Raw genomic sequence first — 26,770 nt, forward strand, 5'->3', positions numbered from 1 at the left:
TCGTGAAATTATGTGCAGAATATCGTAACTGCACGTATTTCACTAACAAATGCAACATGAGTGATTAGAACGAAGCTGCAAAAAAAACCGTATGAAAAACCAAAGATAAAACAAATATCATTCCGCGCAGAGCAAAAAGAAAAAATCGCGCCTGAGAATAAGAAATCCTTTGTTGGATCCTTCTGAACGAGATCCCCAGAATCATATCCAGAGGAGAGGGCTGCAGTGCTTGTGCGCGAGCGTTGGATACGATCGGTATCCTCAGGATTCAGATATGTACCATGTCGCCTACAGTCCAACTACAGTCGGCGACGGGCCGTTTCTGGAAGAAGCCCCCAGAACATTCCGGAGGTGCTGTCGGTGCAACGTGACATTTAGAAGCCGAAGAAGTAAGTCACCTGACATTCAATTTTATTCACCCCTAGATTAGGCCTTAGAAGGCTCTATATAGATATAAACTAACAAAAAATTCTAAAAAAAAAAACTTGCAAATAATTTTCTTTTATTTATGGAGAGTTTTATTTAAAGAGTTTTTGAAAATATATTTTCAAGAATCAATGCCTTCATTGATATAAACCCGTAGCTACACGGTGCCCCATTATTAATGGTACACAACCGAACCATAGAATCTCAATGTAAAAATACGTAGTCAGATTTAACCTAATTGACCTACATATATATATCCAAATGTTGATAAAAAAATTGTAATCTGGCAAACTTAAATTTTTTTACTTATTTAAAGAAATTAAAAATATATAATAAACATTTTTTATGCTTCAGTTTGGTGCAAATAAATTTCATAAAATGTACGTCAAATTACCGAATTCTCCAGCAAAAAATGTTTTTAAAGGTTTTCTCCTCAAGCCCTGCAATTTAGTTAATTATGACCATTGTCAGGCGTTAAAATTCACAAATCTAAATACCTGGAATTATTTTTAATTTTCTTAAATAATTCAAGGAAACCAATAGAATATAGCACCAAACGTAATATTAATATTCAGGATGTTTTTAATGTCAAACCGTTTTTAGAGTTTGAAGGGGGCATTTTCGGGTATACGTATATAACTTATATACAAGTATGTTCGAAAATGCCCCCTTCTAAGTTACCCGCCTCCAAAGGTTGGGTTTGAAGGTTGCATTTTAATTATTTTTAAAGTTTTGAAAAAGTGATTCAATTTGGGTACTTCTCGCCTTTTAGGGAATTTTTAGGAGAATTTAGAATTTTTGAGGATTGAGGCAACAGGGTGAGTGCATCTTTATTGTTAATTGAAAAAAAGTGTCCGATCCGAACGAAGGAAAATGTGTATGATGTGATTTGGCAGTGATGGCAAGCATCAAATGGCATCTCACCGTTATATCACAGAAATAAAACTAGTTGAACTGTTATGTGTTGTAAATGCAGGGAAACTCGAATGTAACCACGGCGGGGGGACCGAGTAAAAGGATCGTTATATCCGATCGTCGCTGCATCAACACTTGTTTTTTTTTATGAATGAAGAAATATGAAAAAAAGACAAAAATAATTTGTAACAATTAAAAACTGTAACAGATAAATAATAAAATGTAAATAATTTAATATAACTTCCATCTTATTTATATTTACGTACGTAAGATAAAACACATTATTCATTCAAATATTCTCTAATTTTTATCTGCTTTTTGCAACATAAGTTAAAATAAATCAATGCAATTTTCTCCTCTATGGAACCGATTTCATTCAGAAGCCTTTTCTCGCTGGTATAACTATATATGGCAAAACTGTTCAGGGTTTTTACACCTTGTAGGACATCTACAATGGATGGTGGCCTAAAATCTTCATCACCTTCAGAATCTTCATCACCGTCATTTTGGATTTCCTAAATGGTGAACAGTTAATTTGCAATTTAGTCGTCAGATAAAACACTGTTTGTTTCCAAATGAAGGTCAACATTTACAAAATCAGTCCATAATTCATTCGAAAATATCAGTTTTTTTTTGTCACAGCAAGAAACATATTATTTTCTTTTTCAAAATCACCATTTATATTTCTTGTCACCTCAGCTAAAGAATGGTCGTCCTCTTCTTCGAAGTCGTCAGCTACTTGTGTTGGTTGTAAACCCGCACGTCTAAAACAGTTCCTGATTGTTTGGTGTGTGACACCGTGGTCCATGCTTTAGAAAGCATTGATATTACATCCGAAAGATTAATAGCACGCTCTTTGTTTTGCTGATGTTTTCAATAATATTCATTAGCTGGAGCTTTCTAAAATGAACTTTCATTGACCTTACGATGCCCTGGTCAACTGGCCGCAACAGTGATGTGGTATTCGGTGGGAGATATTGAACGTTAATATTTTCGAAATTTGCCATTTTTGCGTGCACTGGACAATTGTCTACCGAGAGTAATTTCTGTTTTATTTTTTCCCCAGGGTTCAAGTCTTGTAAAATTTTTGTAAACAGGTCTGACATCATCCAGATTTGTTTATTAGATACGTAGGCCACAGGTAACGACTTAATATTCTTGAAACAGCGAGGATTTTCTGATTTTCCAATAGCAATTAACTTACGTTTTCCTGATTCTGTTATAATTGCATCGAGAAAGAGAATAGCTCTTTCCTTGGACATATTTGCACCAGTACATTTCTCTCTTTTAAATTTCAGTGTTTTTTTCGGAGTTATTTTCTAGAAAAGACCCGTTTCGTTTGCGTTAAATACCTCATCATTCTGATAATTTTTCGAAATTTCTGACTAAACGGATGTGAGTCAGTTTTTTGTTGCTGCAAACTGGACCAGCAGCTTTGTTACTAATTTTTCGCTACACAACATAGCTACGTACACGCTACGTGTTTCCCGGAAGCATTTAATCCAACTTTCTGAGTATTTATATTCCGGGTCTTTCTTCATTACTTTGGCAAACAATTCCGTTTTTGCCCCTAGTATTAGACCACTGAGTGCTGATCCTTTACTTTTTCCCTTTTTAAACCGCTTAAATAGTGCCTGATCAATATCCCCGTGACAAAATTACTTTAATTTACTCATATATAATTATAATAACTAACTTAACCAGTTTTTTCTTTAGCAACAAATATTTATTAAAAACATTCTTAATATTTTTTCGGTTTGTATTTGCAATGGTATTTTGCACTGCATTGCATTTGCAACGGTATTGTTGCTTTCACCTGATTCAAGTCTGCAAATTATTATACCTTTCTCCTCAATGGACAAAAATTTTGTTGTGTTTCAAGTAATTTTTTAAAATGGAAAAAAATTACGATAACGCAAAGAAGCTGAATACATACAATGAACACAGCCTCTAATTTATATAACCCTCGTTCATAACTCAGGAATTTTCCAATTGACAACCGGAATTCACAATTCCTTTACACTCTTCTATTATATAAAAAATTAATTTCCTTGGGCTACTTACTGAAACAAAACATAAATAAAGATATTAACACATAAAAAATTCAGATTTCATGGCTTAAATCAACAAACCCCTTTGTCACAGTTTTAGTTTCTTAGTGTCAGTAAATGGTTCAAATAAATTCCTTTTTTGTGTATTTATAGTAATATAAAAAAAAGAGACCGAAACTTATAAAAAAACCGGAGTTTCAGCTGCTTTGCGTATAAGTCGCAGAAAAAGCACAACCATACATAGGTGTGCCAAATATGTACATATATTAAAAAGAAATTTCCTGGGATTTATCTATAAAGCCGCCAAAGGCACTGCTGTTTACAAAATGTCCACCGTTCTTTGAATAATTCTCAAAGAATATCAACAATATTGCCTTCATACTACGATTACTATATTATATCGCGTAGCACCGTTACACCCTGCTAGCAAACCACCAAAAATGTCTTTTTTGCGGACCTTGAAAGCGACTTTTTTACAATGGAATAGATGCCAATCCGACCAACCGTCCGAATTTCCGTTGCTATATGTGACTTTTCATTACAACAGGCGTGATTATTCGCGATTTTCACTGTACATCAATGAAATGAACATGGCAATAATGTTAAATACGAAGAATGCTAAAAAAATGTGAAAATCAAACGCATTTAAAAAAATTTATTTTGTAAAATTTCGAGTGCGGCCTCCAATAACGGACGGAGTTTGGGCGCCATTTTACATTACACCCTGTATGAATTTAGGAGATTTTTAATTTCCTAATTTAACGAAAATGATCGCCTCATTACAGTTTGATTAAGTTCACTAAATAATATTTATTTATTTTATTTTTATATAAACGTTTTTTCAAGGTATAATAGTTGGTGGCACGCGATCAGTAATTCTTGTTTATCGAATTATATCAACATACTTTTTGAAATTCGGTCAAAAATCTTCGTACGCAACCGAATATTTCGCCGAACAACGAGCAATTAAACGAACCGATCTACAAACGGAATTCGAAAACTTGATTAAAAGCCCGAATACATTGCTCTCCTGCTCCTACCTCTTGCCTCGCGCACCCGCTGGAAGCAGCCAAAGCAGCAACTTTATTTGCTTTATCGTGCTATTGTATGATAAGAATGAGCCAAAATCAGGGGTAGAATTGTGAACACGCCCGTTTTTTTTTCGGGTTCTTGCTTGCCCTTCGGCGAAATGTGCATATCTGTACGGAGCTTAATGGATCAGCCGTTTTATCATTATCTCTAGCAAACCCGTCCAAATCTTCATATTCCTTTGGAAGAAATTCAGAATCGGTATTAATTTTTTTGTGTGAAAAAATTATTCGATCGAAAAATTTGAGCGATATGTTAACAATTTTATCGATCGTGCATTATTGTTTGCAATGTTGGTAAGTTTCATGTTTTCCCGTTTGGGACTCACATTAATTGACAGGCACGTTGTTTGGTTAAACGTTGAGAACCATGAGAATTTTAAATATTTATCCCATTTTAGCCCCGCATCAATTTTGACCTCTAAATGGGGATATTAATTAGTCCATATTATGTAGTAACAGGCACATAACATTTTATGACCTACAAGCAAATCTACATGTAAATTATCGGGATGAATGCGGCTCTCGAATATAAGATTCACCAAAAAAACCGTGTACTGCACGAGAAAGTTTTTTACGCCTCCGTTTGAAATGTGCGGAAATCTAATGCGCGACAATTCGCATCAGCATTTTCATGCTAAAATTATCATTCTTTGAAGTATTATTCTCAATAAGTTTAGTGTACTTAGTTTTTCAAGTTTCGCATAGTTTATAACCGAAAGTTATAACTTTACACCAACCGATATAAAAAAAAAACTCAATAGTGAGATAACTGGGTCATACCGAAACCACAACCAAAATTCGCACGTGACCGAATTTGTCCGAGAGGCCACGGCGCTGACCGACGAAGAAACCATCAATTCGAGAGAGTCAACATCGGGTCACACAAAGCGTCGCCAGCGTCGGCGTCGGTGCAGCGCCGTCGTTTCCAGGGCAACGGTTGGTTGTCCCTGGCAACCCACAGAATACATTGATTTCACGTATAGACGGAATATATTGCAGCCATATTCTCCCGGAGGGAGGCGGGGGAGTGGTAATACTGCTAAGTGTGCCATATATTCCGGAACCATTGTTGCGCCTCTCATTTCAATTTTGGATTGCTGGGTCAATCAAGCGTAGGTTCTAATGGAAATACTTAGAATCGCCGAGATACTGGTGGCTCGTGAGCAGTGTAACCACGACAAGAGTATCTAATTAAAGCTTTAGAATAAATATATCGTTTTTGACTTCCTTGATTCTTTATGTCGCCTTGTTAGCAATCTTATAAATACATAAAATAATCAATACGTCAATGTGTGTTAAATCCAAATGCTGACTAACGTAGCTGAGAAATATGTAAATTCAATCAATACTACGCCAATAAACAACACTTGGTCCAAGGCTCTATAAGAATATGATAATTGTTTGTAAACATATGATAAGCCATACACAATATATCATTAATCCCTATGCAAATCAAACGCTAGCAGGGGCAGATGATGAGTTAATCATTCACGCTCGGTAGCATTTGTTTCTTATAATACACTCGATTAATATGAACAAAATGCCCCGAAAATATGTGTCTCCCTCTGGCATAGGCCGAATGAAATTTCCATATTCACAATCGCTGCCGTAGTATTTAGTATGCATTAAATTTCAACTTTGAGTAGGAGTTGAATGCGAAGTTTCGATACGGCACACACTGTTTCGGGTCATAGGAACAAAATGCATTCAAGCGATGAGGAGATTTGTTGAAAATATCTAAAGACTTAGCACTGATCTTTTTAAGTTCAAAACTTGATTTCAAATTTTGAGCCAACCTTATTACATTACATGGCTTATTGGGAGCAGAGCGTAGAGCATGGATTTACCTTTATGGGATTATACGGCACATTTTTGGAACTCGTTAAGAATCCGCCAGGCTTCGCACGGAGACCGATATAATACACGCCAAGAAACTGCTCAGCAATCGTATCAAACACAAATGCTTCGTTTTAACCGCCTCTTTGGAATGCAAAGATAAATTATATGATTCTAAATTCTGGCCCGAGACCTCGGAATTAAGTGCTTTTCTCTCCAGGGAGATTTTTGCTCTAGAATAAGCCAAAGTTGACGGACAGGCCCCCGGACGTAATATTCGCCAATCAACTAATGGATGACGTCATTGTTCGCATTTATAGAGCTTTAACTCAAATTACAAAGTTTTTTTCAGTTTTCAAGCTTTAAGGGCCGATAGCTCGGAAACACGTGCACCAGTTTCGTTAAAAAAACAGTTTAAATTAATCGTCTCGATGAGCTGCTGCATAAACCCCACACAAACGGATTGAGATATGGGGTCATGTTCAATTTACGTTTGTGACTTTAAAAGCGCTGTAAAATTAAGGTCCATAAAAGAGTTAAAACTGATTGATCCGTTATCGCTTTGGTGTATAGCTGAATTTTTAATAAAAAAATTCTTGGGCCCTCCTAGAGGACAACAATTAAGCGACTCATCAAATTGTATATTTTAATTTAGGCCAATATTAAGACACCCATGCAACAGTGCTTGTTTACGAACCAGCAGTTTTCTGCGTGTGCGTTGCAGCCAGAATATCAAATCAAACCGTTTTTGGTAACCATGGAGAGCGGAAGGTTGGACCATACGCAGTAGGGTAAATTTGCAATCATGTCACCAAAAAAAAAAGGAGAAAAACATTTTTTATTTGTTTCCCAACGCTACTTATTAGCGAGGCGACCTCTGCAAGGATAATTTCCAATCAATTTCAACCCATGACGTACTTCGTACTTCATGCGAAATCACCATTGCTTTAAATAAACTTGAGCAATGCAATACCTTTCCACCGGTTTTGAAGGTAAAATGAAAGTCTACTATGAAGATACGACTATGAGGTACACACTATATTGTGTTGTGGGAATGACCTCAATATCAGGATTATTTCAAAAAGAAAGCAACCTCGAAAAAAAATTTTTTAACGTGTTTGTAATTTTGGTAACTTTTACCGAAGTACGCACATATTGCCTTAATTCAAATATGACATTCTGTACTCGGTACTATCACGTAAATATTGCTTATCAGTACTATATAGGCTGCATCTGCGTATTGATGCGCTGACGACACCAGCTTTGTATCCTTTTTAGCGAGTTGCCTTCACAACTGCTTGGCATCGGTACCCACTTCCACCAGCTGAAATTCTGTTTGTAGGAAACGTCACATTTATATCAGGATCGGACTTGTTTTTACACTCGGATGGTTTGGCCAGTGGCTGGTAGAAAATTGAGAAACAAATTAACAATAGTTTTTTCTCTATTTTCTTTCACGTCAAGGGTATAAAATTGCTGCCAGGAAACAATCTTTAAAAAAAATCAGTTTTATTCAAGCGCTCTTTCAAGATATTCCCCTTATGCCAAAAAAAGCTTCAGAATGATGTTAAAAAATATATTTAACAATAACTAAATAGGATACGTAGTTACCCTCGCTTTTCGCATACAGTTTTGCATGAATTAAGAAATTGCAGGCTACACATCGGCATAAATTAGAGAATAAAAGAAGAATAAATGAACGTGCTAAGCAAAAGAAGGGGGAACTGTAAGAACTGATATTCTAGGCATGAAAGTGGACTTTTGTTACGGTAATTGTAACTTTCCTCATACATTAAAATGATAATTGAGTCTTCACTGAATTTCAGTGAGAATTTCATTTATGTCTCAAATGCATTATATCTCATTGTTGCCGTGAACCAATCACTGGCGAATTACAGCGATGATGGCCACCAATGCAAACGCGAGCAGTAATAAATTTTAAGTGCAACAAAAATTATCGATAATATTTAGGAAGTTCGTATTAGCATAAACTTCGATAATTACTAATTTTCGTTTCAGGAATTGTATTCAAGAACTGAATTTCAATAGTCATATTCACAAAGAGTCCGGCCGGCAAGCTGAAATATTTCAGCTTGTGACAAGGTTGCACATGTGCATCAAAAATTCAGATAATTTTCCATGTAAGCTTTTGATGCATTAACTTTACCTCTATGAGTTATGATTATTTATAAATTATGAACCTCGCCGTATCACGTTTTGAAGTACCTGCTTCTAGCTGAGTGGTCGAATGTTTTATTGACTTTCCACTCCAAGTGGGGGCGAATTTTCCTTTTCAGATTCTGCTAGAAGAGAATTTCAATGAGTCATCGATTTCTGACCAAAGTATGAGAAATCGATGAACTAGTCGCTTAACTTGGGAAATATTCCTCTCTAACCATGCCATGTGTTTACTTTTAATGGTTCTGCAATTACTAAACGATACGAACAATTTTTGAGGCCCATGACACGTCCATTTACCACAGAAAATTAACTGATTTAAATCGCGGCCTCCGCAAACTCGACAGGTTAGAAACTGAAATAATGGTGTTGTCTTCGGGGCAGCAGCAGAAAGGTCAGGCAATGGTTCCAGAGAAATCTTAAAGAGTAAATAAAATTCCATTACATTATGAGAGTAGTAAGCAGCACCTTACGAGCGAGACCAAGGTTTGCGACCGAGCCACAGGCGAGGTCAGTAATATGTACGGGACTTGTAGGCGAGTGGTGTACAATTCTTTTTGAACGATTTACTCAGATCCATAACACCGAGAGAATGAGAACTGTATTAGCCCTTTGGTCGTATTTACTAAAGGATTAATAAATATGCAAATTCTCGATGATTGCCATAGCAGATTACACTACTATATTAAGAAATAATTCACATCGCATCAGTGCACATAGAACCAAGGTCCGGCTTTTATCGGTTTCGTGCTTGTTGACCCTCCTCAGTCCGTTGTATTCGAATAGTCCAGTGTAAAGCGTCGTTGAAAAGGAGGAAATCAGAAACTACTCCTTCGAGGGCTAATACCCCCGCCAACAGTGAACTGCACTGTTTTTCCGATTGCTTCTTGAAGGACGTATTTGGTATCGAAGAAATCCCACTAAGTCGAATGATTGTCACAAAAAAATTACTGACAAGATACCTACCATATTGCAAGAGTGGATGCGGAATCCCAAACCAGGTCATTACTCGTTTCGTGCAGGTTGACGCTCATCAGACGTCCGGACTCAAATATCCTCGTGTGAAGTTGAATATGTTGCACACCAAATATTTTCCCCAAAAATCAATCGGAGAAAAAAGCGTAGTTCAATGACGGTAGGGGTGCGAGCCCCCTCGGAGTAATTGTTTCTGTTTTTCTTTTTCTCATCTGATGGATCGCATGAAATTTCTATTGTTTTCGAAAAGATCGAACAAGAGCGTAATGCGTCCTCTGGCATGTTCAAAGGGAAAAAATCCATTTAGTCCGGGTCTGCAAGGACCAACTTGTGGCGTTGCGCATGCTCAGTTACGTTCTAGGAGACGTTTCTCAATATACAGTGAAACAGTGGATGTCAGTGTAAAGTTAAAACCTGATGGTTAAAACTGCCGCTTAGGCCCGAGCTTAGTCAGTACAATGAACTTAATATCGGTTCAGAATAATACAGGCTGCACTGAAAGTACCCCATATTTTAAATGAAAAGGCTCTGGGCAGCATCGGCGTGGAGTGCTTGTGGAATTTGTGTAGAAGTGTATAGGTATCAAAGGACATAAAAATATTTTTAGGTAAATTTGAAAATTTTGGAGTACTAACATTCGTTAACATAATTGTCTGTGAAGGTGGTGTTGGATAGTACCTACGGCATACTAATAGTTGATTAACGGTGTTACCTATCAAAATGCAATTAGATGTAATAACATGTTTAATACAGAATGATGCACACAGTAACTCTTATTTATCAATTTTATCAGGGCTATGACGATGAATTTATTATTATACTTCGCTAGCGTGCCCCGATGTTAATTGAGTTGCGAATTTGAAAGTAGGTGAAAAGTAAGCCCAACATTAATCTAAAAATATGAGCGACCAACGACAATCACAGTAATGTAGTGGAGATAGGTATCTGTTTTACTCAGAATTAGATTCTACCTGTAGTACCTGACTGGAAGTAGATCTAGCTAGGTGGAGCGTACCTACTTAGTGCTCCGTTCTACTTATTTGATAGATACGTACAGCTACGTACTAATACATATCATTGCACTTAAGAACAGTAATATTTTAGCTCAACTGAGACTGAATAATAGTTAAAGCTTCACCGTGGGATTATATTTAATTTCTATGTAGGATACGTTCCAAATTAGATAAACCAGTAGAATTTGGGTAAAACAAGTAATTCGACTTGCAGAAGAAACACGATGGTCTAAAACCTCGTTTATAACCCAATGTAGGGCTCTTGCAGGTTTTTGTCATTGTAATTTCTCCTTTAGTTCCGTATTGATTGATTTTATATTTCATACATAGACGTACAAAATTGTCCCTTCACTATCCAGCTCCCTCCCCTATAAACTTTGAATCATTTATAGCTATCAATGGTACTTAAAATTCTAACTCTAGTATTAAGAAAAGTACACTTTTTTCAACGTGAAGTCGCTAAATTATAAGCCTTCTTGGTGAGAGCTAAATGTCATAAAATGCCATTTTTCTCTTCTGGACGTCAACTTTGTGTCCCAATTTTCTGCTTCATTTTCCATCAAAAAATAACTGAACGCAGTGAAAGAAATGTCAATTTTCAATCTATTTCATGTCAAAGTTGCCGTTTTGTCAATAAAACATGTTTAAAAAAATTATATGTTTTTAAACCTAGCAAGATTGTAAAATTATTTATTATCTCTACAAATAAAACAACCGGGCAACATTGTAAACGGTAGAGCACTTCTTTATTTCTCTTTTTCACAATTTTAACTTATTTTATTCGAACTTTTCAACCGAAGTTTGCACTTTTTAGTGTTTACGCAGAAATTGGTACAGTGAATGTTAAGTAATAAATTTACGAAATGAAAATTTGCAGGCAAATCTGCTTCGTGGCCATTCGGTTGGTTATAATTGATTACAGATAGATAGAGAACGAAGCTGAGCACAGCCACACAATAAAACAGATAATTGAAGAAATTAACAAAAAACGAATTTTAGTTACAAAATGTAAGTGAATATGTGCAATAACTGGTTCACAAACTTGTCCATTTCTGGAGAGACTTTCTGCAAGTGCCTTTCCCGATGCTTTTCTAAAGCAAAAGCGATATTGACATTGCACTAATTATCTGAAAGCGACTGTGATACCCGTTCAATCAACAGCATAGAACAGAGTATCTGAGGTTCGATCTGAGGTCCCAATATCCCGATAAAAGAAATATTGTCCTAACTTTGGAGGCAACTTTTCGTCACTTGTTAAGAAAATACGTATTCCACATTTTTTGTAATCTAACAGGAAATTTTGATTCGGTAATTGTAATAGACTGTAATTAATTCGTCTCACAATTCGTCGTTTGGTTTTTCTTCAATTAATTAAAATCATAGGAAATATGGTATTTCCAACAGTATTCCACCTCAAGATGGACCTGTACATATCAACATCACTTTGCTAACATTAATGTGATGATTCACGATCCTATTCTACCTACATATATCTCGCCGATCTAATCTAGGATCTATTGCCAGTGTTATTATTTATAACTATTACTTTAGTCTTTGCGTAACTAGTTATATTAAACAAATATGTTATGCAAAGACAAGATCTCACGACCTTGGAAAAAAGTTAGATTTTGTTGCATTTTGTGATACCAGGAAAATCAGGGCACTTCTGGATGTCGTCGCAGATGATTTTCAATGTTAAATTTTCTCATCCTCACCTTCTAAACGCTTCAGAAAGTGATACCGATGCTGTAGCACTGAATATATGAGCGGTTTTATTAAAAACTTATCTAGTTTAATAAGGTATTTTTAGATCATATTCGCAAGGTTATATAGTATTAAATATTCCCCCGCATTCACTTTGACTCGCTCATAGGAATATAAAACGTTGGAGCTTGTTGCACTTAAACGAACTACTAAAATTGATTAAACATTTTTTCTTCCTTCGTAAAAAAACAATTTTAGGCTAGAAATACATTAAAATGCAACAAAAGAGGAAACATTTTTAACACATAAATGCTTTAAACTATACGTATAAAATTTAGCTTAAGGTTTGCGTGAGGAAAAATGTTAAATTTTGTCACACAGTATATTGAAAATAGTGCGTTTTTATCCATGGATCTATTAGCATTTTAAATTTTTTCGCAGAGTACAATTGTCCTCTGAAACATATCCATAATGACATGCTACACCCTGTATATTGTTCGCATCGTGAGTAAGTCTGTAGAAAAAAACTGTAAAATTTTTGGAAGTTTGGAAGTCATTGAATCATCGTCATCGTTCGGCCTATGAGCCATACTACAGGAAAAAGCAGATTGCAAGGTTGATTGTATATTTTCATACGGATATCGTTTCTCAGATAATTCAATCGTGAGGTAGTGGGGCGACAGACAAGATATTCGTAATCCACGATTATTAATCGGATTGCGTTTTTGATCATGGGTCTATTAAAAATGTTTTAAAATTATTTTACGAAGTACTATAGCTCTCTTAAATATTCCAATGATCGTACGTTACACCCTGTATAATTAAATATTTTGAATAATCTCGTCGAAACCCTTTGAGGTCCTCGATGCGTACAATTCATTAAAACGAAAAATCGGATACGAGAAGTAGAAAAGTTTTATTGAATTCGCACCATGAAAGCCATTAGAGAGATAGGATTGTTTTTTGCCATTTTTTTGCCTTTTCCATATATGTATTAGGTGACTACATAATGTATAAGTTTGACAAATATGGGCCCAATAGGCCACGGAACACGCCAGAACGCTACGTTCCTGTATTATTAACTATACCGTCTTCTGAGGGTTTGCATGTGTAAAAAATAATTTCCTCTTTGTTTCAGAAAAATGTCCCACCTAAAGGAATACCAACACCGAAATCCAATTCCACATAACGGGTTCCAAGTATAATTTTCAAGTACCACGTGATTTTTCACTTAATATTATATTACGTCAATTCGCCGAACCTCGTCACAGTTTAATCGACCATGTGTGATACTCAGAAATCAAAATTATGTAGTAAAGAGTCTGACCAAAGCAGTACAGAGGTTGAACTGACTAGCTTGAACGATGGAGAAGATTCTACGACCGAGAGTCTACCTGGTACTGAAGAACTGAATGAAGAGCGTCACGATAGATCTGATGGGTCTGATTCTGGTCTTGGGTCTGAACTTCTGGAAGAACGCACTGATATACCGCTGTCTAGTAACTTAGGGGAGAATGATAGCGAAACTACTTTTGGTGAGCTTTTAAGATTATTATAAGCAAGAAAAAAATCGCTACAAAATCACGTAAACTACCTATATCAAGTGGAATTGCCTTGACGAAACCAATACTTTCTCATCTTCTTTCTCTTCACTTTGCCTTGGAAAACAAGCTTCTATTATATAGAGTGTCAGTTTCCCTGAAAATCTGCTCCAAGTCTGGGTGACCGGCAACCTTAAGGAAGACAAACGACTGCAACTTCTTGTATAGCGATCTCTTCAGTACTGTGCTTAAGGGATATGAGAACTTCGTCGGTCAATCTTCACTTCGAGGTTCTTCACTTCTCTCTCAATGCAGATGCCTTTCTTTTGGTCTTATCTCAACAGATTCGGATATTGGTTGATGTCAAGGAGCCCGTAAGGGTAAAGTTTCCGGATTACTTCCTTAGCAGCCGTGATTATCGATTCTCAAGTTACCTTGAGTAAATTATTTCTTTGGTCTCTTAATTACAAATTTAGCGAATGTTCACTGAGAAATTAACATTTTGGAGTTCATCATACTCCACTAGTGACATAGGGCCGTTGACATAACATCTAACGCAAAGAGAGTATGCCTAATACTATTGGTGGCATAGCTAGGAAGGTCCCTCGTTCTGAAATGTCTCTCCCCTGGTGACATTGGTGGAAAAAGAAAGCAGCTGCATTTGTATGAGATTTTCCAGGCACTGAGTATCGCTGCGTTTCTTTAAAGTATATAAAATGATTGTTTAATGGCCCTCATTAACGCATGATTTAAAGTGCGTTGTGACGGGTTCGATGCCAGGCACGGTCGAGTGCGGCCATGACTGCTTGTATTGGACCAATCAAAACACCTATGCTTCACACGTGAATCGGCATCTGTTGCTTCTGAAGATTTAAATTGTCGAACAAGGGTTTTCGATCTAGGGCTGAAGTAGAAATCCTCAAGCATAAGTAAAGTGACTTTTAAATTTAAAGTAATAGTGTCTGAAATTTTATTACTTCTTGATTTTCTGCGATGTGGCAGGTAGCAAGAGAGTGTTGCAATCAACTCCTAATTAACGAGCGTTCACAACAATCACAACTTTTATTGATTATCAGCTGCGCTCACGGGTTGAAACGTCACGATTATTAATCTTCGTCGTTAATACGCTTATTTAATAAATAACTATTATTTTTCCAATAACAAGTAAGAAATTGATTGCTATTGGATGAACTGATGGGAAAACATGCAAATTGGTGCTGATGGTCAGTGAACTTGGATTATCACCAGCCCATACACAAATTTAGCACCTACCAATATCTCTTCATTGCATCGCTGACCAAACAATTTTTTAACGAAATCGATAGAATATCGCCTTTTTTGAGACTTAAACATAACTTCTCTACAATATCCTTCGGAACGGATGCTTACCACATCGCAGTTTTATCTCGTTTCAATTTAAAAATATCTCACTTCAAAAATCATCCAAAAATATGTACATGTTTCGTTTGTTTGGTTCAGCAGTTTATTTTAAGACATCAACAACAACAAGGAGGGAATGGTTGAAAATTGATCAAACTTGAGATGTTCTGAAATCTATCTCTGCAACCGATGCAATCGGTTAAGTCACCGATGCGCAAAACACTAAAAACTTCCCGGTGTATTGCCAAATTCAGACTATGACACTAGTTATGACTAGTCACCACAGGAACACAACAGCATGCTAATTATGCATTCAGCAGATGCAGTTCCGCCGGCGAAAATATAAGAAGACGGTGCGCCATCGCAGGGAAGTTGATTGTTACACGCTGTAGTGAAGACCTAATACGAGTAAAAGTGTTCTATATAGTTCAAGGCATTGTTCAAGTAATTCGCGTGTTATTTATTGTTGTATTTGTGTTTGAATAAAATTTATTGAGTCTCGCAAAGTTTGAGAAGTTTCATTTAACATCCAACCCATGAGAAGTGTCACAATGTCATTTCCAGCGCCCCACGTACTCTCTCGAAGAAAATTTTCTAAAAACACCCTATTGGGGATTCTGGCGATTGGAGGGGGGTATTTGTCGGGGCGTCTGCCCACTGAAAACCTCGCGTTTTCCCTTCCTGCAGTCTGCAACGACCCGGAGCTGTCCCTGGGGGATAAAACGGCAGCGTCGACGGACTTGTGGCTTCGATTGCCAATTGCTTTGGCATTTTTCATGAGTGTAGACGTAGGAGTCAGAGGTACCCGTCTCAATTAAAATGGGAGAGTTCGAGACCAGGATGTCCAGAAAATTCAGAGATCCCAGTTATGCTGCTCTGGTTTACTCGTTGTTCCCGACTTGAGCCGGAAGTCATAAATCGTTAAGTAGGAGTGGTCATGTTCCCACGTACTCATGGTGGTTGACCTTTAAGCCGAAAAAACCTTTTGCCTCTTTTTTTGGTACCAACTGGCAATTTTCCCATCACTCTTGGTAGGAAACCTTCCTTTTTCCACAGCTTCGCTACAACATATGTTCATCGATTTAAATAAATCATTTTAAATTGCCGGACCATTGTACAAGATCATTCTGATAGCGGCAGCAATCGAAAGTGTAGTTTTTTGTTTTAGTTTAGAACTCCTTCTGGGGAAAATGCGCAGTGTGTGGAATAGCTCCTGGTTATTTGCTCGAATTTCTGTTCTTGGAAACATTTTGTTTATTAACTCTCGTCAATTTGATAATGAGTGATATGATCAATTGGAGATGATCTGATCGTAGTTAAAACCTCGAATAGTTCTTATGAAATTTTATTCGATCTGCTTCAAGAAGAAAAAATGATTTATTTTTTCCATTACTGGTTTTTAAAATTCGAACAAAATTTATATTAGCTTTCTTGATAGTACGAGTAAAACATTATTTCAGGTCGTTTGGGCGAAGCCACTAGCGCTGAAAGTAGCAGTCAACACTTTCAACCTGTTCTGTTGTCTGCTTTAGTGGCAAATTTGAAAAAATCTCCGACAAAGAGCAGTCTGAAGAGAAAAATGTCATCCGCAGAAGAGGAGGGCACCCCACCCAAAGTGAAGAAAAAGCGAGGAGTTTCTTTTGACTCTGTGACGGTATTTTACTTTCCGAGAACACAGGGTTTTACCTGTGTTCCATCCCAAGGCGGATCCACATTGGGTATGACTGCCAAGCATTCGCAAGTGAGGAGATTCTCACTTATGGAACATGCGAACGAACAACGCAGAATACATCGACAACTTCTTCAACAACTAAAGTAAGATATCGGAATTTTTCTTCCACATTAGCACCTGAAACAAATTTTTTATTCTCAGATCCGAACGAAGTACTACTGCTGGTACCGCGGCCTCGTCTAGCGACGATAGCGACAGTGAGGACGACATAAGTGATATTTCTGAGTCCGAAATGGACTTGGACAATTACTACTTCCTTCAACCAGTCCCGACGAGGCAGCGAAGAGCCCTCCTCAGATCAGCGGGAGTACGGAAAATTGATTCTGTGGAGAAGGACGAGTGCCGGACTATTCGCTCTTCTCGCGAATTTTGCGGCTGTGGCTGTAAAGGTTACTGTGATCCTGATACTTGTTCGTGTAGCCAAGCTGGCATAAAATGCCAGGTAGATAGATTAAATTTTCCCTGCGGCTGTACAAGAGATAATTGTGGAAACTCTTTTGGACGCATCGAGTTCAACCCCGTAAGAGTGAGAACGCACTTTATACATACCTTAATGAGGTTAGAGCTCGAAAAGAAACAGCATGAGGACATGCAAGGCAAGAAGGACCTGTCTTGGATGACCAGTGAAAGACTCGTATCTCAAAATTATCAAAAAGAGGACCATCAGTCTCAACTGCGATGTAAAATAGATGTAAATAAATGTAGCGGCAGCTTACTTAGGGATATCAATTTAAGCGCGAACATGGAAGTAGAAAATTGTGTACATAATGGCAGTTTTACGAATCTACATTATGATGGTGGTCCAGGACTGTCAGCAACTCAGCGCCCTTCGCAGGCCGCCTCCGAATTGCCAGTCAAAGAAGATTCTCTTGATTTGTATTCTTTTCGTGAGAACTGCTATGGAGAAGATCTAGAAAGGAAGCAACAGGTTAGTATGATTCTTTCTAACGTCTAGGGGGGGGGGGGGTAAAATGGCACTTTTGCGCCTTAGGGCGTGAAACTCACAAAAAACGCAAAATTTATCTTTGGTGATTTTTATTTATTACTCTGGCCATATTGTTAAACATCCACACCAGTAGAGAAAGTAACGTGATGATAAGAGTTTCAAGAAAAATACAGTGTGTCCCAGGTCAGGATGTAAAGCACTCTCATAAAGGGTAATAGTTACAGACTTGGTTAAACGAGAAGAAAACTAAGCATTCAAGGGAGTAGTTTCGCAGTACAAATAGATCGACGAAATTTCTTATGGTTTTTTAGTTGTTGGAAAAATCCTAAACTTTAGAATTTTTAAACATTTTTTCGCGAGTTATTGTAAGGGATAAATAAAAACTAAAATCGCTTTTCCATAATATAAATAACTGAAAAATCAAACGTAATCGAGATCTGTTTGCATTGTGAAACTACTCCCTTGAATGCATAATTTCTCTTCGATTTAACCAGGCATTCATATCTATAACCGTTTACAAGGTCTCCATACTAGACATCCATACACTGGGCACACTGTATACAAAATGATTTAATTTTTTGATAGCTTAATCGTTCCCATTGTATCATATTGCTTGCACGTTCTACGTAAAACACTTTTACGCGTTGATTTGATTCTCGCCCTAGCCCAAAAATAGAGTTTTCTAGGCATCGCAAATAATATTTTTTTATTTCGGACCGATAACGCGCCCCTTTCAGTAAATGCTTCTTGATGGACAGCAGGCGTTAAATATCTGCAGCAACGATGTTCCAATTTAAATTTGGACACAAAATTCTAATCATTTATATATATATATATATATATTTACAGTTATATATATAGTTGTAATATATTTAATTGTATTATTAAAATGTATAAAACTGTAATAATTATTAATTTGTGTATAAAAAATTATCATTTATGGTTACATCAGTCATTTGAATTTCAGAAAATCAATTACCAATTTGAGACGTGTTATTTGTTTTAATAGGAAAATTAAATTATTGCTTGACGTAGTGTGGTAAAATCTTTGTTAACAGTTTCAAATCAGTAATCCCCAAAGAGGTGGTCGACAGCGTGATTAGCCTCAAGGGATAGTCGATGCTATGGCTCTATATTCAAGGGGTGATCCCTAGAGGTACAAGCCCTCAGGCAGAGCAATAAATCACCAAATTTCACACATAACGCCAATAAATAAATATACATCTCCGATGAGAAGATCAGATAGGGGATATAATATCTTACCTCGATTGATGGCACGATATCTACAAAATGTGCATCGAAAGTCTACCCATGATCACGAAATGAAGAAAGCGATCTTTCATTTGTATTAAAAAACGAATTGAATAATCAACACCACGAGAACTTGCAGAAGTGGAATTTACCATGTAAAATAACTTTCCAGAAAAATCACAAAAATAATCTGTAGGTGGTTCTTGCGCAGATCTCTCGAAGAAAATACATAGATAGTGAATTGCAATGAGAAATTAATTTGATAAAAATATCATGGAATACAATGACAAACTGAATGTTTTGCATCTGAATATTTCAATACGATGAGGAAAAAGTGCAATGAGACAAGGTAAGTTTATTAATAACTTTCAGTGGCACCTGTTGGTTATCGAACATCCAAAAGAACGGCTCACATGCTTAAAATTTTCTTATTTCGTTTTTCCTCCGAAAGATTTTAACTTGGTCCACTTTCCAAATCTTGGAACTAGCTACAGATATCCAAAATTTTAAAATACGGAACTCTTTCTTCAGTGCAATTCAAACTATATTATTTTAAAATCAAATGTGCCATTTTCGTCAAAGTACTTATTCTAAAATTCAAATGACTGTCTCTGAAATAAAAGTGTTACCTATATATGAAACACCAGCAATATATGGTCTGAAATATAACTGAAAATAGTGTAGATGCTTCAAATTCACTTTTTTTTAAAATTGTTTTAACATTGTTCCTATGTCTCTATAATACACGTTTCTTAAGACCATTGGCGCACTCCTCCATTGCCAACTCGTTTCCCTCGCTCCCCGTGTCGTACAATCGAATTCGTGCGCCAATCTGCTGTCTTATGAAACTTGTATCTCAATACACTATTTCCCACGTAAATCCTCCTTTTTATAATTTTTCTTAAAACCATTCATTTCAGCATCAACAGTCTGCGACATTCAGCTCAGCTTTTACGAACGTAAGCGAGTTCACGTTCGATCACCGTTTCGCTGAAATGCAATCGCCGTTCGCCGCAACGCAAACTAATGGCAACGGCGCAGTCGCCACCCCATCCCCAACACACCCCTATGGAGCTAACACTACCCCCCAGGTCAATCAATACGCGCAGTTCCATTGTGGGGGATACGGCGATCTCTCAAACGTCACCCCATCCACAGTATTTAATTCGTACACGAACTATGGTTAGTAATATTATTCTGTCTACCATTTTTCTTCAATAATTGAAGGTTGTAAAAGAGTCGCCGAATAAGATATACAGGGTATTTCAGAAAGATTTCGCTCTAATGAATATAGATTTCTAGCGTATGATAAATTAGAGCTAAACTTACAATATGCAAAAGTCGCTTAAATAGATAATGAATCTCGCAGTTTTTTCGTAGTCGCTTCGTTTAATTATGTTGCTCCTTCCAGGGAACTTCCCACAATTCACATCATCCGGATTCGAGCAGTTCTCCATGAACGGCTATGCGCCAGAATCGAAGGAGAACCACTACACAAATTTAAACACAGTTGGGGCCAATTCTAAATTAGAATCGTTTTGCGATAACCTGTTGAATAATCGCTACAACTATGCTGGTTACGAGGAATCAAATAACTATACTTTGCTGAGCACCGAAAGTGCTGAGAAAATCGACTCAGCTGCGGCCAATGGTACCACCGTAAACGTCCCCAGAGAATGCGACGAAAACTTCGGCGAAATCATTAAGAAATCCATTGTAGAAACGGTTTCCGCATAAGTTAATATTCTAATTCTTATTCAATTTTAAATAATTTGTTATTAAGTTTATTATTACGTTCCATAATATTTAATAATTATCATTATTATGATTTTAAGGAAATGTATATGATTTATATGAACTTGTAGGGAATTAGAAAATGTGTTAAAATAAATGTTGTGAAAACTGTAAGGACTAAATCAATAACAATATTTTTCTATTACGTTTTACTTTATTTATTTGTCACAAATACAGTAACGTTCACTTATAACGAACTTTAAAGCGCCACCGAAAAAGCTTCACGTTAAGCATTAGTAGTAATGCCCAATTCCCAATTGTTACAAACCTATTTTTCCTAATATTCACAGATTCGTTTTTTAACCTATTCTAACTGAATCTTATTTGAAATGATCGATTATTGTAATTTATTCCCTTCCAATTATGTTAATGTCATTAAGCTCTATTTTAGAATTTAGGATCATATGTTTTTTTTTTCAAGTTCCGGTGAACTAACAAAACCAAATGAGGTCAGCAAAACAAATTTTATTGCATGTAAAAATTGCTTATGTACTTAAACTACTTATCGACATGGTCACCGAGGACGTTAAGATATTTGTTGTAACGGGGAGCAAGTTTTTCTATACCCTTTTCTTACCAAATTACCGCCTGTCCACCAAGAGAATCTTGCACACACTATTTTAATTCCGCATTTGTTTTGAACGGCGGTTTTTCAACCACATTTTCATCTTAGCGAAGAAGTAAAAGTCACTTGATGTCAAGTCAGAACTGTACAGTGGATGATCAAACATCTCGCCATCCGGAATTGTTAAATAGCCCTTTAGTCTGCATGGGAGCGTGAATTGTCGGAAAATAAAATTACTCTTGATGACAGCATACCTCTCCTTTAGTTTTCTATGGTTCTTTTTAATCCTTTAAAGCTTTACATTGCGAAGCTGCAATAATTGCAGTCCCAGATTCCATAAACTTCAACAGCAAATTGCCTCTTTAGTCTCAAAACAAAGTAGCCACAAGTTTCCGACCAGACATAATTCCTTCTTCAGTTTATTAGGCAAGTTCGTATGCATCCATTGTTCGGGCAGCTCTTTGTCTTAACATTCACAACCTGAACCCACGTCTCATCATCCGTTACAATTTTTTTCCAAAAACGTCTCAATTTAGCTGATTTTGAACGTCTAGAAATCCTCTGTATTTACGATATTTGAAAATTGATTTCTTTTTTAAAAACCTATTTAAGTTCGCTTTGGTTTGTACTGTACAAAGTAGTTCATTGTGATCGGGAGTTCGCAGTGAGTGGGTTCGTTGAAAGGGAATATTACTACAACTGAATTATCGGTCCGATCGTTGGAAACCAGGCAAAGTATTTTTTAATTATTTTTAACATTTATTGTACATGTGTATATTAATACAATTGCATTTTGTAGGTCATGTTTAAAGTAATTGCACGGAGTTTTCTTAAAAAAGAACAAGAAAACCACCCGGGAATAAATATTAATGGGGGCTTTTCAAAAAGTACCTGCGCTTTTTCTGATTTTTAAAATTTTTGATGAGCTCGCATTAACCCACAGCAAGCCCTAGATTTTTCTGAGCCGCTATTTGGAAGGAGAAGAAAAAGATCAAATGAAAACCTGAAGGAAGGTCAAAAACTGCTGCAGAAGGACCCACTAACTGCTAACTAGCCAAAACTCGTCGCATTTGGAAAGTGGCAGGTCAGATTTTGGATGTTGAATCGAATCCTAAAAAGCTAGTTTAGTGAGCTGTAGCACTCCGTAGAAGCTCTGGAAGTCTCTGAAAAGAACTTTCAAAAACGCAAAGGAATAAAGCGATGAGGTAACTCCCATTAAGGAAACGTATGGTACAAATCAAACGCCATTTTTTTCGTAATATGAAGTCTGAAAATTGAGACATTTAATTGATCGGCAGCAAAAATATTCCTTCAATCGTCAAATATCAATATTTAATTCTTTCCAACTACATGAAGATGGCGCCACGTGTGGCGAAAGCATCGAATCTAGATATCGGAACTTGCGTACTTGGTACTTGCAAGTGAGGAACTGCGTGCGACACGTTCAGTATATGAAGGTCTCCTTTCATTATGATGCAACGTCCATGTCCGAAGTTGGAGATTTGATTAATCTAAGTTCTATTTATACTTAAACAAATACTGCATTACATCTAATACCAGTACCTGAACTAAACTATAATTCCATTAAGTGTCTATACCAGTGCGTTATTGGTCAATCAGTAAAAATGTTGGAGCCGTTTCTAAGTCAATTAAATTCCATGAGGATCGTACTTGCCAGCAGCTCGAAGCAACGAGCTGATTTACTTAGGAGTACGGTAAGAGATGGCGCTTTATAAATACATTAGTTTTCTATAATCAACAGTTTTATACAATTTTTTTCAGTTCTATAGGAATTGAGTTTTTATTTTGGAAAATTTCACTTTCAATTCTTAATCTGATATTGCTGAAAGCGTACAACATTGGAGGCGCCCACAGGTTGCGGACCCAAACGCGGCACTATACCCAGAACGAAGATAAAACTCAAACTATTTATTATTATTCGCTATTGAAATCAGACGTCCTTGTGTTTAGCCGAGTTAAATATTACGCATGCTCGATGCTCGTGTCATCAATACATCGTCATTTATGACATCAGAGTTGAATTGCCCTGTCCAATTTTTAAGAGTAAATTTACTTCAGTCCACAAATACGTTCGGTAAAACCACTTTACCGCATTTTTATGAAAAAAAAATATTCGCACGCATCTCAACGATTGCAGTTTGATGTTTCTTTTGGAGATTTTTAGCACCAACACCTGCTACCATGTTTCGCGTGCGGTAAACTGCTATTTTCAGGTCGCAAATGCAAGCAGTAAAACCACTTTAGTGCACGCTCGTAGGAAAAAAAATTTTTACCTAAAAAGTTTCGCGTAATGTATCGACGTTGAGTTTCAATGATCCTGTGCCCAGGACTTCGCTTCTTTCGGTACCTATTTATGTGTTCATTTTCAGAATTTAAAATTTGAAATTGTTTCTTCTGACTATGAGGAAAATTTGAACCCCGCGGAACACACATTTTCCGAATTCGTTGAAAAGACTGCTTTGGGAAAGCTGAACGATGTCTACAAAAAACTTAAAAACGATGACAGGAAATCGGACCTTATTATCGCAGTAGACACCATGGTAGCTCATAACGGCAGAATGTTCGGAAAACCAAAAACGAAAGAGGAGGCAGTTAAATGTATATCTGAGTAAGTTTATCAGGGTAGTCTGGAAACAAACGTAAATGAGGCAGTGGGTATAAGTGATTATCTAATACAAGCAAAAAATTGTGTAAAAATATATTCGTTTTAAAATATTTTAATAAGTGAATGATGGCGTCTAGCCGAAACGTCGGATAGAAATATAAAACTATGCTGTGAAATGGTCGCGAGAAAGTGCTGATGATTAAGTGATGTTATTTTTAATAATAGATAGCCAAATGAGAACTGAAAAAAATAAAAACTGTTTTGCGAATTTTCATTTTCCGGATATCCGTGAGATCACTGAGAATGTTCTCGTTCTCAAAAAGATTTTCATAAAGTTGTGCTTGTGCTAGCCATGCTTTAACCGGTCTTCTACTTGTTTTTTTTTTTGGATTTCACGATACCTAAGCAGTTTGGAACCACCATTTATTTTTAATCGCTCACAACGATTTCAATAGAGTAAAGGTGTTCACAAATTGACTCTTACGGAGCTGCTCTATGTCAAATCTGGATCCAGTCGTCATCATGGATGAATTTATAAACCAGCATTAGTTTAAATAATCTGGGAAATATTTTTAGCAAATAAAAATCGAAATATATATTTTTAGATTAACTCAAAGCAACATACCCAATAGTGTCTACACGGGCGTCGTCGTTTGGTACAAAAATAAAATACATACATTTACGGAAGTGACCACGGTGTATATGTCCCCATTAACAGACGCAGAAATATTGGCGTATGTAGAAACTGGAGAACCAATGTTAGTAGCTGTATTAGAATCTTATAACCTTTATTCCCCCTTACCTTCATAAATATTTTCAGGGGGAAAGCAGGGGGATATGGAATTCAAGGAATAGCCAGCACATTCGTCAGCAGAATAGATGGTGATCACAATAATATTATTGGTTTGCCACTATGTCGATTAGCTTTAACTTTAAAGAATATCATACTCTCGTAATTTAGGTGAAATAAAATTAATCCACAAGTGGTTTAATATATAAATGGAAAAACATTTTTGGTTTTTACCCTCCTCCCGTCAACTTACTAATGACTTAGGAACCGCTCTATTTGGTATATTGGAGATTCGATCCAATTTTAAATAAAGATGTGTCCCGAAATGCCGGATTCCGTCCAATCTTAGCTCTTCAAACTCCCTCTAAGTAATTGACTTACGCCTCGATAGAACGGCTTGTTGATCGAGTGACGTATTCAGTTCAGAGATCTTATTTATTTGAGATTTATCCAAATATCAGCATTAATTTATCATCCCTCGTTAACAGAACAATGTTAATTGTTTTTACTCTTCTGGCAAAATGAAATTACAAAATATGAAAAAGCTAACAGATATGCGTCCAGGGGAAAAATGTTATTCTCAATGCGTGCGAAAAGTGAGACCGGATGTAAAGTATCACTTTCAACATATATTATGTAAATCAAAAATTTTCGTTGTAATAATGGATATTATTTAATGCTTTACTGAGACTGCCGCTAAAAGTAACTATGTAATTTGAACCGCCCTGTGGAAAGTTTGCATTTCTATTTTGTAAATGATTACGGGTTTAGTTATTATTGAAGTCGCAGGCATACGGGTTTTTTTAATAGAATTTTCGCAATTTTTGAGTAATGAAAGGTGCCAGTAACAGAAAAATTGTTGCCATCTTAACATTGTATATACAGCATGTTTTTAAAAAACTAGCTGTGCATTAAACGCTTGCCTTACTCCGCATGCTCTAACTCTCTCTATACTCCTATATCATTCATCCAGCAAAATGACGGATAAATAATCACGATATTCAATAGAGTTTGTGGCATAAAATCCATTGATCAGCAAATTATCCGATATTTTGATTAATCTCGCTAACAGTTGAAATATGAACATGCACCAAATTCTCTCTGTAGTCCCCAAAATCGTTTTCAATGTCGCTGTTTTAATCTTGATTGCTTATGTGTCGTTATTATCTACATTACCCCATGGTATTGATGATTTTTTTTTACGGCTGTTCGTTCTTCACTTCTTTATGACAATATTAAATTTCCATAAAGTAATCGAAAGGATAATAATTAATAAGCAGTATTTTCTCGTTAAGAGCCGAGTTCGCTTGATATGAAAAAAAAATCTTAGTGGAGTTATGAGTCCTTGTGCAATTAGCCTCGGTAGTTTTTAACAAATAAGAATATATGCACATCTTAATCCACTCAAATAATCTGAATAAATCAAATTCGAATACCTCCAACGTCACTTCGTTAGCAGTAAAATACTCAAGAAAGGCGTTCTCACGGATGGACCGGCGATAACATTGATCTATTGTTCTGATTCATTTATTGCAATATGCATTAATTAAAAAAAGAAAAGGTTTGCTTCTCATTACTTTCGAATACATTTCGCATTGTCGGCAATCATGAGGTTTACCTTTGTGGGAATATCTGGAGACTGTTTGTCGTTTTCACGTAATTTCCCTTTATATTGTGTTCGGTTGGAACGACGTATATTTTCATTTTTATTTTTCAGGTTAATTGGTTAATTGATCGAAACGCGGATTATGTCTACTTCCCGTTCTAAAAGAAAAGTTTCCCTTCTGTGTGCATGTTAATGCGAGAAGTTTCCCCATTTGAATATTGGTGTTCAATACAAGCTATCTATGTAGCTTTTACTTTAATAATAATAAAAAAAAGACTAACGCGGAACCATATAAAAAAATGATAATAAAAAATTAATATTAGTTCTGCATTATTTATCCAAGATAAGTT

At 36.4% G+C, this 26,770-nt stretch overlaps 2 protein-coding genes and 1 long non-coding RNA gene across 4 annotated transcripts; 2 read left to right on the forward strand and 1 right to left on the reverse strand.

The window, feature by feature from the left end:
- Nucleotides 1–232: 232 nt before the first annotated feature.
- Nucleotides 233–20,978, forward strand: Axud1 (AXIN1 up-regulated 1). 2 transcript variants are annotated; one of them, XM_066281909.1, is made up of 6 exons: nt 233–389; nt 13,328–13,724; nt 16,571–16,925; nt 16,984–17,770; nt 19,960–20,221; nt 20,451–20,978. In XM_066281909.1, exons 2-6 carry the CDS (start codon nt 13,472–13,474, stop codon nt 20,774–20,776), a joined length of 1,983 nt encoding a protein of 660 aa, XP_066138006.1. In that variant the 5' UTR covers nt 233–389; nt 13,328–13,471; the 3' UTR covers nt 20,777–20,978. The 2 variants fall into 2 exon arrangements, with proteins under 2 accessions (XP_066138006.1, XP_066138005.1); XM_066281908.1 differs by lacking the exon at nt 233–389 and adding an exon at nt 9,852–10,079.
- LOC136339013 (uncharacterized) lies at nt 20,968–22,676 on the reverse strand. Its single transcript, XR_010732059.1, has 2 exons — nt 21,653–22,676; nt 20,968–21,598 (listed from the first exon to the last, which is right to left on the reverse strand). It is a non-coding gene; the product is annotated as an uncharacterized lncRNA (long non-coding RNA).
- Nucleotides 22,677–22,811: 135 nt separating this feature from the next.
- LOC136339012 (dTTP/UTP pyrophosphatase) lies at nt 22,812–25,034 on the forward strand. Its single transcript, XM_066281910.1, has 4 exons — nt 22,812–23,113; nt 23,789–24,027; nt 24,630–24,782; nt 24,845–25,034. Exons 1-4 carry the CDS (start codon nt 23,024–23,026, stop codon nt 24,978–24,980), a joined length of 618 nt encoding a protein of 205 aa, XP_066138007.1. The 5' UTR covers nt 22,812–23,023; the 3' UTR covers nt 24,981–25,034.
- Nucleotides 25,035–26,770: the final 1,736 nt, after the last annotated feature.

This window comes from Euwallacea fornicatus, chromosome 5 (genome assembly GCF_040115645.1).
Source record: "Euwallacea fornicatus isolate EFF26 chromosome 5, ASM4011564v1, whole genome shotgun sequence".
NCBI classification, from domain to species: Eukaryota; Metazoa; Arthropoda; class Insecta; order Coleoptera; family Curculionidae; genus Euwallacea; species Euwallacea fornicatus.